This window comes from Schistocerca piceifrons, chromosome 2 (assembly GCF_021461385.2).
Source record: "Schistocerca piceifrons isolate TAMUIC-IGC-003096 chromosome 2, iqSchPice1.1, whole genome shotgun sequence".
NCBI classification, from domain to species: Eukaryota; Metazoa; Arthropoda; class Insecta; order Orthoptera; family Acrididae; genus Schistocerca; species Schistocerca piceifrons.
In genome coordinates this window covers 445,982,758-445,998,613 of record NC_060139.1, presented here as the reverse complement: position 1 = coordinate 445,998,613, position 15,856 = coordinate 445,982,758, and the positions used below count along the sequence as shown (strand labels likewise).

General features: G+C 39.5%; 1 protein-coding gene across 2 annotated transcripts in view; it reads left to right on the top strand.

The window, feature by feature from the left end:
• The window catches only part of LOC124776749 (protein brunelleschi), a 249,179-nt gene that overhangs the window by 78,580 nt on the left and 154,743 nt on the right, over nucleotides 1–15,856 (top strand). For both annotated transcript variants that reach the window (XM_047251873.1, XM_047251874.1), the window contains exon 7: nucleotides 9,483–9,615. In XM_047251873.1, coding sequence (XP_047107829.1) covers nucleotides 9,483–9,615 — 133 coding nt within the window. The remainder of the gene's footprint in view (nucleotides 1–9,482; nucleotides 9,616–15,856) is intronic.

Below are 15,856 nucleotides of genomic sequence, written 5' to 3'. Positions count from 1 at the left end.
TAGAATCGTGTGAGCAGCTGCGGGCAGGCCCATGCCCATGTGCATGCGCAGGTGAGTCGCACATGTACCTTCTCCTGCTTCTGGCTACAAAAGTGTGGCTGTTAGCTGTATAAGCAAGCAGCAAGATGCTACCCAGAAAAATTTTACTGGTGCGCACAAGTTGCCATATTCACTGGGAGCAAACCGGGGTATTTGCCCAAGGAGGCAATTTCAGTCAAGCATTAATCACCCTACAGAACAGTGAAGGTATTTTTGTCGATCTGCTAAAGAAGTATGGCTTTATTAATCTTTTCGGCTGAGGCAGTCAGTTTTCTTTGAAACAAATTGTTTAATTCCACACTATTGGCTATTTTCAACTGTTAGCTACATTTCAAAAGAGCATGTTTTCATCTTCTAGCACTTATGGCATTATGCCATAATAAAGAACCAAAAATGAGATAATACAGTACTGGTACTCCAAGAAAATTTACAACCGAATCTGGACATACGAATGTGCTCTTTAAGCCGAATTATGCATTTTAGTATGGTTCACGAAATTCCTCTGATGTCTTGTTTCTTTTATGACATAATGTAAGATCTTTTAATGTTTTACATGTATGAACATACGGGCTTCGTGTGTCATCGTAGCTGCGCAAGCATGGTGACACCTGTTATCTGGCGCTCTTTGGCAACTGTTGAAACGAACCTCTTTCTAACAAGTCATGGGAAAGTATTGCGAATGATTGATTGAAAAGCATTACTTTCAAAAGTAAATTTCCTTTTACGCAAGATGAACTAAGTGCAAGAATGTGCGATGAATTTCACAAATAACAGAGCATTTGACTCTCATTTAAAAATCAACTATTTGAGGATGACCATTTAGAAAAATTTTCGAGCCCAGAAGATCAGACATTTACGTCAGTATTAAAAATTTTACTGGCACATTTGTGTTATGTATTTTAAAGTGTAACACATGCAAAAAATATCAACATTATACGTGAAAGTTTAGCTTCTCTTGCAGCTTAACAGTCATCAAGACCAATATTATATGTGAAAGCCCTGCTTTTCTTGTAGCAACATTGTATATTAATTTACACCATTAACTTTTCTTATTTGTGTGTACGCACTACTTAACAGTGATAATGCTATTGGCTGACTGTATCGCGTATCCTAAGCTCTGAATATCCCCTGTATCGGGTGGAGAGATCACGTGACATGAGGTATGACTGGCTTACAAAAGCGCACTGCAATCTTGATTTCAAAGCTTCGGAAAATAACACGTGGTGCTTTGGAAAATAGCCTGTGGTGCTTCGGAAAATAACACGTGGTGTTTGGTGGAATTTGAATTTATGCTTTCGTAATATGAAAATAAGCATCGTACATTATCTTTTTTTTCTGATTTTCATTTTCTAAAGGGCTGAGAAATTCTACGCCGGTGTATAAAACCATAACCATTCAAAGGATTTATAAGTTTTACAGTTCTGAGGAAAACTATATTGTCACTTAACACGGAAAAGGTGTATTTTCACCAAGGAGAAAATATGCCTTTAATTGGGAACTCCAGGAAAAATCTGGGAATTTGTTTTCCTTGTGTGCGTATACACCCTGAGTGTGGATTTCGAGTGCGGCATTTTATACTAGACCATCTCGTTAATTTGTCCACCCATGTCATGAATGGTTTTCTGTGAAAATCCCAGACTGTGGCCGTGTTTTTCGATTTGGAGAAGGCCTGTGACACATGCTGGAGAACTGGTATCCTCTGTACTCTTTACATGTGGAGCTTCCGTCACCACCTGCCTTCCTTCCTTCAGGCTTTTATAAAAGATAGAGTTTTCTGGGTGCGTGTGGGTTCTGCCTTATCGGACACCTTTATCCAGGAAAACGGTGTGCCTCAGGGTTCCGTCCTGAGTGCTGTCCTCTTTTTTTCTATCGCCATTAACCCTATCATGGCCTGTCTCCCACCGGGCATCTCTGGTTCCCTTTTCGTTGATGATTTTGCCATCTATTAGAGTTTTCCATGGACATGTCTCACTGAGCGGCGTCTTCAGTGGTGTCTTGATGGTCTTAATTTACTCCTGGAGCATCGACAATGACTTTTCTTTTTCTACTTACAAAACTGTCTGTACGAATTTCTGGCAACACAAGTTTTTCTCCCACCATCTTTACATTTTGGACCTGTTGCCCTTCTGTTCAGTGAAACTACAAAATTTCTGGGGCTCATTCTCGATAGGAAAATCTCTTGGTCCTCTCGTGTCTCTTATCTGGAGCCCGCTGTACACGGTTCCTCAGTGTTCTAGGTGTCCTCAATGGTACTTACTGGGGTGCCGATCAAACCACCCTCCTCCGTTTGTACCAGTCCCTTGTCCGTTTGAAACTTGATTATGGGTGCTTTATTGATGCGTCTGCGTGCCCATCCCTCTTACGTCACTTCAACACTATCCACCATCATGCCATCCACTCGGCCATGGGCCCCTTTTACACCAGCCCAGTTGAGAGTCTGTATGCTGAAGCTGCTGAACTACCACTGTCCTACTGCTGTGACTTTCTCCTCAGCAGGTATGCATGCTATTTGTCTGCCATGCATGGCCACCCATCCTATGCCTCCTTCATTGATGATTCCTTTGATCATCAGTATGAGCTCGTCCTTCTTCTCTGTTACCTCCTGGAGTCCACTTTTGGCACTTGCTACAGCGGCTTAAGTTTGCACTGCCTGCACCTTTCTCGGTGGGTGTGAACCCTTCGCCACCTTGGCTTCATGAAGTGGCCCAAGTTAACCTTGGCCTTCATTCGCTTCCTAAGGACACTACTCTAGCCTCGGTCTATCGCCTTCAGTTTCACGAACTTCACATGGAACTTCACCACAGTACCTTTGTATACACTGATGGCCCCCGGGCTGGCTGTGGGGTCAGGTGTACCTTCATTATTTGTACCCGTGTGTTTAGATATCGGCTTCCGGCACACTGCTTAGTATTTACAGCCGAGCTCTTCACCCTGTATCAGGCCACGGAGTACATCCAGCGACACAGACTTTTCAAATATGTCCTCTGCTCAGACTCACTCATCGCCCTTAAAAGTCTGTGCACTGTACACCACTCATCCCTTAGTGCAGCGGGTCCGGGAAAACTGTCACTTGCTCACTCTTGGTGGAGTCACTGTGATGTTTATGTGGGTTCCTGGTCATGTCGGTCTGCCAGGAAACAAGGCTGCTACCGAAGCTGCGATCCTAGCACCTCAGCCCACAACTACCTATATTCCCTCTGATGATCTATGTATTGCTGTCTGTCAGGAGGTGGTGTCCCTTTGGCATTGCCAATGGCCTGCCTTCACAGGATTAAGCTCCGGATTATTAAACCTCTCCCAGTGACTTGAACGACCTCCTCTACAGCCGTAATTTTTCCCGAGGGCATGCAGCTTTACTGTATGATTAAATGATGATGGCGTCCTCTTGGGTAAAATATTCCGGAGGTAAAATAGTCCGGAGGTAAAATAGTCCCCCATTCGGATCTCCGGGCGGGGACTACTCAAGAGGATGTCGTTATCAGGAGAAAGAAAACTGGCGTTCTACGGATCGGAGTGTGGAATGTCAGATCCCTTAATTGGGCAGGTAGGTTAGAAAATTTAAAAAGGGAAATGGATAGGTTAAAGTTAGATATAGTGGGAATCAGTGAAGTTCGGTGGCAGGAAGAACAAGACTTCTGGTCAGGTGACTACAGGGTTATAAACACAAAATCAAATAGGGGTAATGCAGGAGTAGGTTTAATAATGAATAGGAAAATAGGAATGCGGGTAAGCTACTACAAACAGCATACTGAACGCATTATTGTGGCCAAGATAGATATGAAGCCCACACCTACTACAGTAGTACAAGTTTATATGCCAACTAGCTCTGCAGATGATGAAGAAATTGATGAAATGTATGATGAAATAAAAGAAATTATTCAGATAGTGAAGGGAGACGAAAATTTAATACTAATGGGTGACTGGAATTGGGCAGTAGGAAAAGGAAGAGAAGGAAACGTAATAGGTGAATATGGATCGGGGCTAAGAAATCAAAGAGGAAGCCGCCTCGTAGAATTTTGCACAGAGCATAACTTAATCATAGCTAACACTAAGTTCAAGAATCATGAAAGAAGGTTGCATACGTGGAAGAACCCTGGAGATACTAAAAGGTATCAGATAGATTATATAATGGTAAGACAGAGATTTAGGAACCAGGTTTTAAATTGTAAGACATTTCCAGGGGCAGATGTGGACTCTGACCACAATCTATTGGTTATGACCTGTAGATTAAAACTGAAGAAACTGCAAAAAGGTGGGAATTTAAGGAGATGGGACCTGGATAAACTGAAAGAACCAGAGGTTGTACAGAGTTTCAGGGAGAGCATAAGGGAACAATTGACAGGAATGGGGGAAAGAAATACAGTAGAAGAAGAATGGGTAGCTTTGAGGGATGAAGTAGTGAAGGCAGCAGAGGATCAAGTAGGTAAAAAGACGAGGACTAGTAGAAATCCTTGGGTAACAGAAGAAATATTGAATTTAATTGATGAAAGGAGAAAATATAAAAATGCAGTAAGTGAAGCAGGCAAAAAGGAATACAAACGTCTCAAAAATGAGATCGACAGGAAGTGCAAAATGGCTAAGCAGGGATGGCTAGTGGACATATGTAAGGATGTAGAGACTTATCTCACTAGGGGTAAGATAGATAATGCCTACAGGAAAATTAAAGAGACCTTTGGAGAAAAGAGAACGACTTGTATGAATATCAAGAGCTCGGATGGAAACCCAGTTCTAAGCAAAGAAGGGAAAGCAGAAAGGTGGAAGGAGTATATAGAGGGTCTATACAAGGGCGATGTACTTGAGGACAATATTATGGAAATGGAAGAGGATGTAGATGAAGATGAAATGGGAGATATGATATTGCGTGAAGAGTTTGACAGAGCTCTGAAAGACATGAGTCGAAACAAGGCCCCGGGAGTAGACAACATTCCATTGGAACTACTGACGGCCTTGGAAGAGCCAGTCCTGACAAAACACTACCATCTGGTGAGCAAGATATATGAAACAGGCGAAATACCCTCAGACTTCAAGAAGAATATAATAATTCCAATCCCAAAGAAAGCAGGTGTTGACAGATGTGAAAATTACCGAACAATCAGTTTAATAAGCCACAGCTGCAAAATACTAACACGAATTCTTTACAGACGAATGGAAAAACTAGTAGAAGCCAACCTCGGGGAAGATCAGTTTGGATTCCGTAGAAACACTGGAACACGTGAGGCAATACTGACCTTACGACTTATCTTAGAAGAAAGATTAAGGAAAGGCAAACCTACGTTTCTAGCATTTGTAGACTTAGAGAGAGCTTTTGACAATGTTGACTGGAATACTCTCTTTCAAACTCTAAAGGTGGCAGGGGCAAAATACAGGGAGCGGCAGGCTTTTTACAATTTGTACAGAAACCAGATGGCAGTTATAGGAGTCGAGGGACATGAAAGAGAAGCTGTGGTTGGGAAGGGAGTAAGACAGGGTTGTAGTCTCTCCCCGATGTTATTCAATCTGTATATTGAGCAAGCAGTAAAGGAAACAAAAGAAAAATTCGGAGTAGGTATTAAAATCCATGGAGAATAAATAAAAACTTTGAGGTTCGCCGATGACATTGTAATTCTGTCAGAGACAGCAAAGGACTTGGAAGAGCAGTTGAATGGAATGGACAGTGTCTTGAAAGGAGGATATAAGATGAATATCAACAAAAGCAAAACGAGGATAATGGAATGTAGTCGAATTAAGTCGGGTGATGCTGAGCGAATTAGATTAGGAATTGAGACACTTAAAGTAGTAAAGGAGTTTTGCTATTTGGGGAGCAAAATAACTGATGATGGTCGAAGTAGAGAGGATGTAAAATGTAGACTGGCAATGGCAAGGAAAGCGTTTCTGAAGAAGAGAAATTTGTTAACATTGAGTATAGATTTAAGTGTCGGAAAGTCATTTCTGAAAGTATTTGTATGGTGTGTAGCCATGTATGGAAGCGAAACTTGGACGATAAATAGTTTGGACAAGAAGAGAATAGAAGCTTTCGAAATGTGGTGCTACAGAAGAATGCTGAAGATTAGATGGCTAGACCACATAACTAATGAGGAAGTATTGAATAGGATTGGGGAGAAGAGAAGTTTGTGGCACAACTTGACCAGAAGAAGGGATCGGTTGGTAGGACATGTTCTGATGCATCAAGGGATCACCAATTTAGTATTGGAGGGCAGCGTGGAGGGTAAAAATCGTAGAGGGAGACCAAGAGATGAATACACCAAGCAGATTCAGAAGGATGTAGGTTGCAGTAGGTACTGGGAGATGAAGAGGCTTGCACAGGATAGAGTAGCATGGAGAGCTGCATGAAACCAGTCTCAGGACTGAAGACCACAACAACAACAACAACAACAAGTGGCACTACCCCACCACTTTGTACACACTGTGCCCAAGTTTTAACCGTCTGCCACTTTCTGATGGAATGTCCATTTTTTGACCTTGCACATTCCCGTTTGAGTTTGCCGTCTGAGTTGTCGGCCGTTTTAGCAAATGATACACAGACTGTTGACTGCGTTTTACTTTTTATATGCCAAGGCAATATGGTGAAGGCCTTTTAATTTTTTAGTTTTGGATCTCCGTTTGTGTCTGTTGTCATTTTTAGTCCTTTTTCCATGTGCCTGTTTTTACCTGTCTTCTGTTATGTCAGTTGGGATTGACATATAGTCGTTTTTTAACTCCTCACTGTCTTTGAGTTCTATAGTTTTGACTTGGGCGTGTGTGACCCCAGTTGTTTGTGCACCCTCAAACAAAACAAAACAAAACAAGACTTCCACAGGGTACAACATTATTCTTAACTCTAAATCACTCATTTCCAGTCATTCACTGTCCAGGTATCACTCTCTATACCACTTAGTGTCATTTAGCACAGACTAAAGAAATGTATGGCTTATGAGAACTGCTCAACCATTGTGCCCCATTCTTTTTAAATCCCTACACACAGTCATTGTGCTAGATGGACTGCTAGTAACACTTTGTAATTCACTAGTGATCTCTTCCACCGATTTCATGTTATTTTCTGTAACCACCCTCCACAGTGCTCAACAGTCGCTGTCTGCTAGTACATGATGTCTGCCTTGTCTTGCCTGTAGTTGTTCCTTTGCATTTCCACTTCACAGTCACATCGCCAAGTCACCTTTGCCAGTTTTAGAACATTTAAATGTTGAAATATCCCTGGTGGATTTGTTATATGCACAACATCCTATGATTAGTCCACATTTGAAGCCGCTGGACTCCCCTGACCAACCCATTCTGCTTTTACTTCATCTCTACTGACAACACAACACTCCCTTCATCCTTTTATGCTGGCAGATCTCCGTTACAGTGGTTAATTCTGCATTACATTGGGGTGTTCTGATAGTGTATCTGAGCTAAAGTTCAGAGGCATGTTATGTGTGTCAAGTGTGTTTTCATTAACCAAGTTTTTAGAGCAAACAAAAATAAATGCTTTTGTTACATAAATTTTAAATGCTTGTAGCTACAGTTCAACTCCAATAACATTCAGATTTAAAAGTCCAATAGTGTTAGTTTTCAAAATTCACATGTCTGTCATACTGTCTTTGAATTCATTGGACAAATATCACATTTCTTACCCATTTTTTCCCCTAGTGGGCTTATTTTGACAATAATCAAAAGGTAATGCACTGAAAAATGCTCTGCTGTATATCAAAATGGCAACACCCTGAAGAGGACATGCAACATACGTAAAATTCATTTTAAGTGTACTACATCTTGGTATATGCAACTGATAAGTGTTTCACCCCAACCACATGAGGAATAATGCCATCTACCATATTTAAGGATATATTATGCTGCAGTGCTCTCATTCAGATACACATTAAAGTGTTGTTTGTTTGTGAGAAAATCATATTGTGCTTAGTGTAAGGAAGGGAACGTGTACCAGCATGTCAGAATTAAATGGTGACAGGATCATGGCCTATTTAGACTATAGCTTATCATCCTCAAATATTGCTGTTTGCAATTGTGTGCAATCCCATGACAGTCATGCAAATAAGGGCCATAGTCCAAGTAGTGTCAGATTTTAGTAGCCCCTCATGACTAGTGCCCAAGAAGGCAGAGACATTATTAACATCAGCATGTAGTATCATACAACCACATCACATAAGCTGAGTCATGAAATGCTCTTGTTTGCTGCATGACAAATATTCACATTGGTCTTCTCATGACATTTGAAGCAGTACTGTCTTCATAGCAACTCCTGTGTCTTCCCTTGACATGGCAGCAGAGACCACATCAACAGTGGTGCACCCAGTGAAAACAGTGGACATGAGAGTGGTGTGACCTCACCTTTCTCTCTGAATCCCTGTGCCTTACTGGATGTATCCATGTATGGATGAGGAAAACAAACATTGTCATATTGCATTTGCCATTGACATAAGGGCCAAGCATCTTGTGTGATGGTATGTGATGCCCTTGTGTACACAACACATTGCATTCTGGTAGGCATAGGTGGTTATTTGGACTGCAGCTATTACATTTCAGATATGTCAAGGCCAATGGCTGTGCTCCATCATAGAGATGTTCATGACACAAGATTATACATTGCTCCTGCAGTACAGAGGGTTTTCAGGTGTTGCTCTGTCCAACACAATCTCCTGATACCTCATCCATTGAAAACATCTGGTCGTGGGTTATCGAGAAACTGACATGGTACAGCTCACCAGCCAGTGCAGTTGATAAACTGTGGCACACAACTGAAGCAGCACAGAGTTACATTGCTGCTAGCTGTGCTGCATGCTACGCAGAGTAGTGATTAGGAACATGAGCTGGTGTGCTGTGGGCCACCAGTCCAAATTTAACCACCAGCAAACATGTGTTATTTAGTGTTTATCATTTCTAAACGGTTCTCAAAATTTCTTTTGTTTGTAATGTTTGCATGTTCTGGGATATTCATAATTTGTATAAATAGCAGCACTCTGTGTCCAAGAGACAGTTCAATACTGCCTGCACATTTATGTCCATAATAAACAAGTGTTCTATGATAAGTGTAGTACTACATTGATGGCACAGGATTTGCATTTGGTCTTCATTGCGGTTACAGTGTGGCAATACTCCTATATCTCTCACCCTAGATTGGTTCAAATCAATACCCAGCTGGGACGGAGCTGTTGTTACTGTCAGATGCGATAGGTGCTAATTTTTGCACCCTGTACACCCCCATATCACCTACAAATTAATTCTTGTAACTCTGTTGTACTCTACATATGCAAATAAGTAAAATTTTATTTTCTATCCTTCTTCGTATCACAGTGTTAATTGCCAGCAGTGTACCTACTACTTCTACTGATGTTCATAATGAGTTCCCACATATTCTATAGATATTTCTACTGTAATGAAGAAAGCTTCCATACTGTATTATTTATTTATGGTAGTGTTCTTAAATGTTTCTCATTGCTGTATTGCAGATCGAATTCTTTGTATAGTAATTCATTGCCCAATGGTATTACACCACCTGAAATGCAACAAGATATTCAGAATGTGCTACCACAAGAGGAAATTCCAAAGCGTTACAGAGAAGCTATCATTCATTACAGCAAGGTACAGTGTGTTTTAATGTTGTTTTTCAGTGTAAAACTGTGTGTAAATTGAAAGCACTTCACAAACAGTGGTTATGAATATGGATTCTGTAACCTTATATGAGAAGAAAAGTTGCTACTCACCATATAGAGGAGATGCAGTGTGGTTTCAGTTGCATGAGACTGCAGTCCTGTGTGAGAGTTGGTGTTTGCGTGTGTGCGTGCGTGCGTGAGAGAGAGAGAGAGAGAGAGAGAGAGAGAGAGAGAGAGAGAGAGAGAGAGAGAGAGAGAGAGAGAGAGAGAATGGGGGGGGGGAGGAGGCACACGCGTGCACCTGTATGTGTCTATTGTTGACGAAGGCCGTAGTGATCGAAAGCTTTAATTGTGAGAGTCTTTTTGTTGTACATATCTGCGGCTCGGCATATCTGCTATATCGTGAGTAGCAACATCCCTCCTCGTATATTGTTACATTCCATCCTGGATTTTCCATTGTTTGATTCTGCAACCTTGATATGTATTTCAGTTGTGCGGTAGCTAATAATATCTATAGAATTTTTGATAGGCATATTTACAAGGACCAATGAAATGAGTGATTACCATACTCAACATCTGCGACAATTATAATGCTCTGGCAGCACAAAACTTAAAAGTTGAGTGCATCTTAATTGGAAAAAAAAATGTTCCTTCTCATGAAGGTGAAGTGGGTGACATAATTTTGATGGTAGCCCACATAGAATCTACATTCAAGGGTAGCTTTTGCCAAACATAGGGCATTGTTTGATGTTTGGATTAGTTTATGTATGGAGAGAAACTGGGTTGTCAAAGAACAGTATGTGATAGATTTATGATGTTGTGTGTCATAAATTTGTGATACAAAATGAAAGTCTAAGAGGGATTAACAAAAGGCAAATTTATATCTTATCATAAATAATGGGAGGAGATGAATGCAGGTAAGAACTTCGTGACTTTTTCATGTAAAAACTGGGGAAAGGTGGGAGGGAGAAAAGCCGAGAAAACCATTCGCAAAATATGAAGTATACACTAATTGTGACTTCACTGGAAGTATTGCATTTATGCTGTCCTGATTCCAAGACTAGCCCAAATTTAGTATTGTAGTTCAAACTAAGGGATCTTCCTCTAGTATACATTTTAATTGTTACAGTGTAAGTTTGTTATTTTAATTGTTCTTTCAGTATAATTTGGTTGGCACTCTTAAACAAGGCACTGAAATTTATGCTTTGCTACATTAAGATCATTTTGTTGTTGTTAGCATGGGTGATTGTATACTGTTGTTGTTGTTGTTTCAGTTTTGTGGTATGTGGTGTTTATGTTCCACTGAATCAGAAAGAGTAAATGTCTGTCACAGTATTTGTGAGAACAGAAGGGTATTTTTTGTTGAAGTTAATGTTGGTATTTCATATACTATTTCCATTTTGTATTTGTAGTGGACTTTGGTTTTCTGTGACACATAGCAGCCGTTTTGAAACTAGTTGTGTAAGATTCTTGTCTTAGCTAGCAATTTAAACCACTTCACTTTCCTCCAAGGCATATACTCAACCTTTGATACAGCATGATTTTTAGCAATATATTTATGAATAATTAAGTTCTTTCACTTTTAAGAAATCCTCATTACATGCCGATTGCTCAGTTCCACAGAATCTGTTAACATATGTTAGCTTCTCTTTTTCTTTAATCATTAATTTCATGGTTTTATCCAAGCAAATTAGGCTTCAGATTTGAGTTACTTGAGATTATTATTTATTGCTTATTTTCTTTGTTTTAAAATTTCTATTAAATATGAATTTTAAGTTATGTCTGTAACATTCATCAGTTCTGCCACTGGTTTTTTCTGCTTTTGGCAACAAGGTAGTGCCATGAACAAATAATAGGCAATGGCATTATTATATATATTTACAGCTTTGTTATTGCATTTGAGAAGTCATAACTTTATCTCGACAAAATGCCATAAAAAAAAGAAAAAGAAAAAAAAAGCCACCCACCATCTACACTTCAAGAATTAAGTGAAATCAATTTCCTTGGCGTATATCCTGAGTCTTGGACATCATATAACACATTAGTCTCCAGATACGTGTATTCAAAGCAACTGATCTTCCTGCATTCTTCGTGAATCATTCTGTCAGTTGTCTCTCTATTCCGCAACTTAATTTTCTATAAAGTAATTCCTAAATTTGTCTTATGCTAATCTGTGATTATTTGCAGTTCAAAGAAAATTTTTAAGTTGCTGTAATTCTTATGGTATTCTTTCTTAAAATTCTCTACATCTCACTCATATACAGTAGCACCACATAACCATAACTATTGTCTTGTAAAATGACAAATTTGTTTCTTTTCCAGTTTCATGTTTAGGTATGTTTGAATATACTAAGTGTATTCTAGGATCAGTGTGCAGTGGAAGGTATTTCACAGTCATAAAGATGAAAACTGGGTACCTGCTTCAGAATTTGCCATGTAATTGCACTATGTAATTAAAACTGTAATTCCAGATAAAGTTCTTTCTCTCCCTCTCTTGTCTCTCCCCACGTACATACCACTTTGAATTACGAGGAGGGTGAGGATGCAAAAGGTCATTTTCCTAAGCTGAAAAAAGAGTGGTGGCTTGAAAGCCAATCAAATGTCCTGAACTATTAAGTCTGTTTGTGTGTCTCACACCAGTCAACTATAATTAAATGTTTTTCTCTTCTCATTTTTGGCTATTGTTTCAAACACGGTAATTCCATTATCATACTAGTAGTATCTACTGGATATTTCTTCTTGTTTTGTGAGATCAGAGTACTGCCCCATGATCATCTTTCTTCCATTCCATTCCACTCTACATTTTGTAAAGATTCACAAGGCATAGTCCATATCAATTCAGGCAGGGTAGGACAAAATGTTACTTTCATAGTCTCGGATGATGTTGAATTTAGCATATGTTAAAATGAAAGACTAAGTAAGGAACACACATTTTTTGTTTTTTTCCAAAAAATTTTGGCACACACACACACACACACACACACACTTACTATTTTGAAGATGCACATTTTGGAAAAAAATTTAAAATGCTGTATCTCTGGAAAAGTTGCAAATATTTTGTTGGTTTTTATTTGAAAGATAATTGCTTTATGATTACAGAGAAATTCTCCATTTGGATTTATCTGTCAAAGTTCTTTCACTATAGCATTCTGAACTTTTTTATATGTGGATTTTTTTTCCCAAAAATACCAATCCATAAAATTTTGTTTTTTTTCTGTTTATTAGTACCATATAGTTCTACATTCCCTGAAAAGGAGAGCTTCCACTTTTATGTTGAACAGGTTTTATAAACATTTGAAATTTTTGGCATACATGAAACCTGTTTTATTATCACATAACAGGCTCATAAAAATCAAAACCTAGCCAGATTTAACATAATTTTAGTTTTGAAAGATGAGTAAGAGACTCATTTCTCAAGCATTTTAAATGGTTCCAAAATGTATGTAATAGGTCCAAAGACTTAAAGGTTTCAATTTATACAACATCTGTGCACTCAATTTTGTACTGAAATTAGCTAGTCAGAGAAGTAAAAATCTGTTCCACTGCTTCAGTATCTTCCTTTGGTATAGAGTGATTCCTTCCTGTTGAATCAACAAGAACTGGAGCACTTGCAGTCTTCAAAATATTGTAAACAGAAAGTGAGAACTGATGGTGTTGTTGCTATCCTTCAGCTGGAACCTATATCCAGCAGCTGGTCCATGTGGTGTCGTAAAGTTCACTACAATTTCGTTTTACTCGTAACTGGTGTCTATAATCATTGTAATCCACCAGCCACAGTAATACACACATGCCACAAATGTCCCCCTTCTCAGGTTGTGAACCTGAATATTATCCTGTTGGTTCTGAGGTGTTGGCCTAACGAACAAAATTTCTTCTTTCCTGCTCTTTAAAGTGCACGTAATATGAGTTTGCTCATCACTTTGAGTCCAGAAATGTCTTCTGAATTCCTTTCACAGGAGTAGTTTGTTTGGACTATCCTTTTTTCTGTCATGGAATCCTTCGATTTCCTCTTGGGACAAAAGAATGAGGACTGAGAATGTGTAAGATTTCACGACTCTCATAATATCGTCAGCATTCTGAATCGCAGCTGTATTTGGTCTGGAAAGATCATGTTTTGGAGCACGATGCTTCAACAGACCACCTCCACCATCACAAGACCCCTTCCTGTGACCAATAGCACTGTATTCCCAGTCAGTTGGCTCAAGTGACATACTCCATTCAAACAGCTGGTAACGAGTTTTAAAATGACAAGGAGCACCATCAGAAATAGTTGCAGTTGATGAATTTTGCGCATTACTAGCAAAGCATGTGCTGAGTCATGCCCTGCATCATCACTTATAACTGCAACACTAGTGGTCTTATTTTGAAAATGTGTCAATTCTGTAAAAATTTAAATCTGGTCATTACTCCAATGATACCCTTGTACTTGTGGGAGAGCTACTGACCAGTTCTCAGCAAAAGCACTGTGAAACACTAAACATAGTTCTTCAGCCTATACACACCCTTTCACTTCTGAAATGTGTTGTTGCAATTTCTTCAGATGCTGGTGTGTTACTGCTTTCACTGACCATTTCCCAAGTTCATCAATGGAACTGTCAAAGGCAACAGTTTTCTTAATTAGTTTATTTCCTTCCCATGTTGCATATGTAATTTCTGCAGAGTTATATGCTACATCTTCCAGTCCAAGTGTCTGTAAATACAGTCCTCCCTTTCCAGGACAGTCACCACATTCTTGAAACAAATAAGACTCTCTCTTTACATCACAGACTACTAATGACTTCACATGCCCAACCAAGATGTCATATGTCATGTGCCCCAGTAAGTTCTTCAAAATTACCACACAAAGTTCAAAATTTGCACAGTACACACATAAACAGACATCTCTAGGTGAGTGTGGAACTTCCCACTTAGGTTGTAGTGTATAAAATTTTGATCTTACAATATTGAAGTTGTATAGATGCTCGAGGTGCATGAAAGGGAAGCAGTGGTTGGGAAGGGAGTGGGACAGGGTTGTAGCCTCTCCCCGGTGTTATTCAATCTGTATATTGAGCAAGCAGTAAAGGAAACAAAAGAAAAATTCGGAGTAGGTATTAAAATCCAGGGAGAAGAAATAAAAACTTCGAGGTTCGCCGATGACATTGTAATTCTGTCAGAGACAGCAAAGGGCTTGGAAGAGCAGTTGAATGGAATGGACGGTGTCTTGAAAGGAGGATATAAGATGAACATCAACAAAAGCAAAACGAGGATAATGGAATGTAGTCGAATTAAGTCGGGTGATGCTGAGCGAATTAGATTAGGAATTGAGACACTTAAAGTAGTAAAGGAGTTTTGCTATTTGGGGAGCAAAATAACTGATGATGGTCGAAGTAGAGAGGATATAAAATGTAGACTGGCAATGGCAAGGAAAGCGTTTCTGAAGAAGAGAAATTTGTTAACATCGAGTATAGATTTAAGTGTCAGGAAGTCATTTCTGAAAGTATTTGTATGGAGTGTAGCCATGTATCTAAGTGAAACATGGGTAATAAATAGTTTGGACAAGAAGAGAATAGAAGCTTTCAAAATGTGGTGCTACAGAAGAATGTTGAAGATTACGTGGGTAGATCACGTAACTAATGAGGAGGTATTGAATAGGATTGGGGAGAAGAGAAGTTTGTGCACAACTTGACTAGAAGAAGGGATTGGTTGGAAGGACATGTCCTGAGGCATCAAGGGATCACAAATTTAACATTGGAGGGCAGCGTGGAGGGTAAAAATTGTAGAAGGAGACCAAGAGATGAATACACTAAGCAGATTCAGAAGGATGTAGGTTGCAGTAGGTACTGGGAGATGAAGGAGCTTGCACAGGATAGATTAGCATGGAGAGCTGCATCAAACCAGTCTCAGGACTGAAGACCACAACAACATAGATGCTCTAATAAATTGCAAAAGACCTTCAACTGTTACACTTATAATGTCTCTTTTTCTGGCACTCTAGTGAGAACAGTCCCATTTATCTTCCAGGTAAAATGACTGCGGTAGTTGAACTTGAGCTGCTTCCGTAGGTTGATTATAATAGAGATCTGGTTTTCCAAAGACTCTTGCACCTTGTCTCTGTAGGATGCACAATATTCAACAGCTGAATTGTGAAAAATTCCTGGCAAAGAGGAACAAGAGTGCTTTGGTTCATTTTCTTCTGAAGGTGGAATGTCTACTTTGAAGAGTGTGGTCAGTTTTGCTGTAGTTGTTCTGAA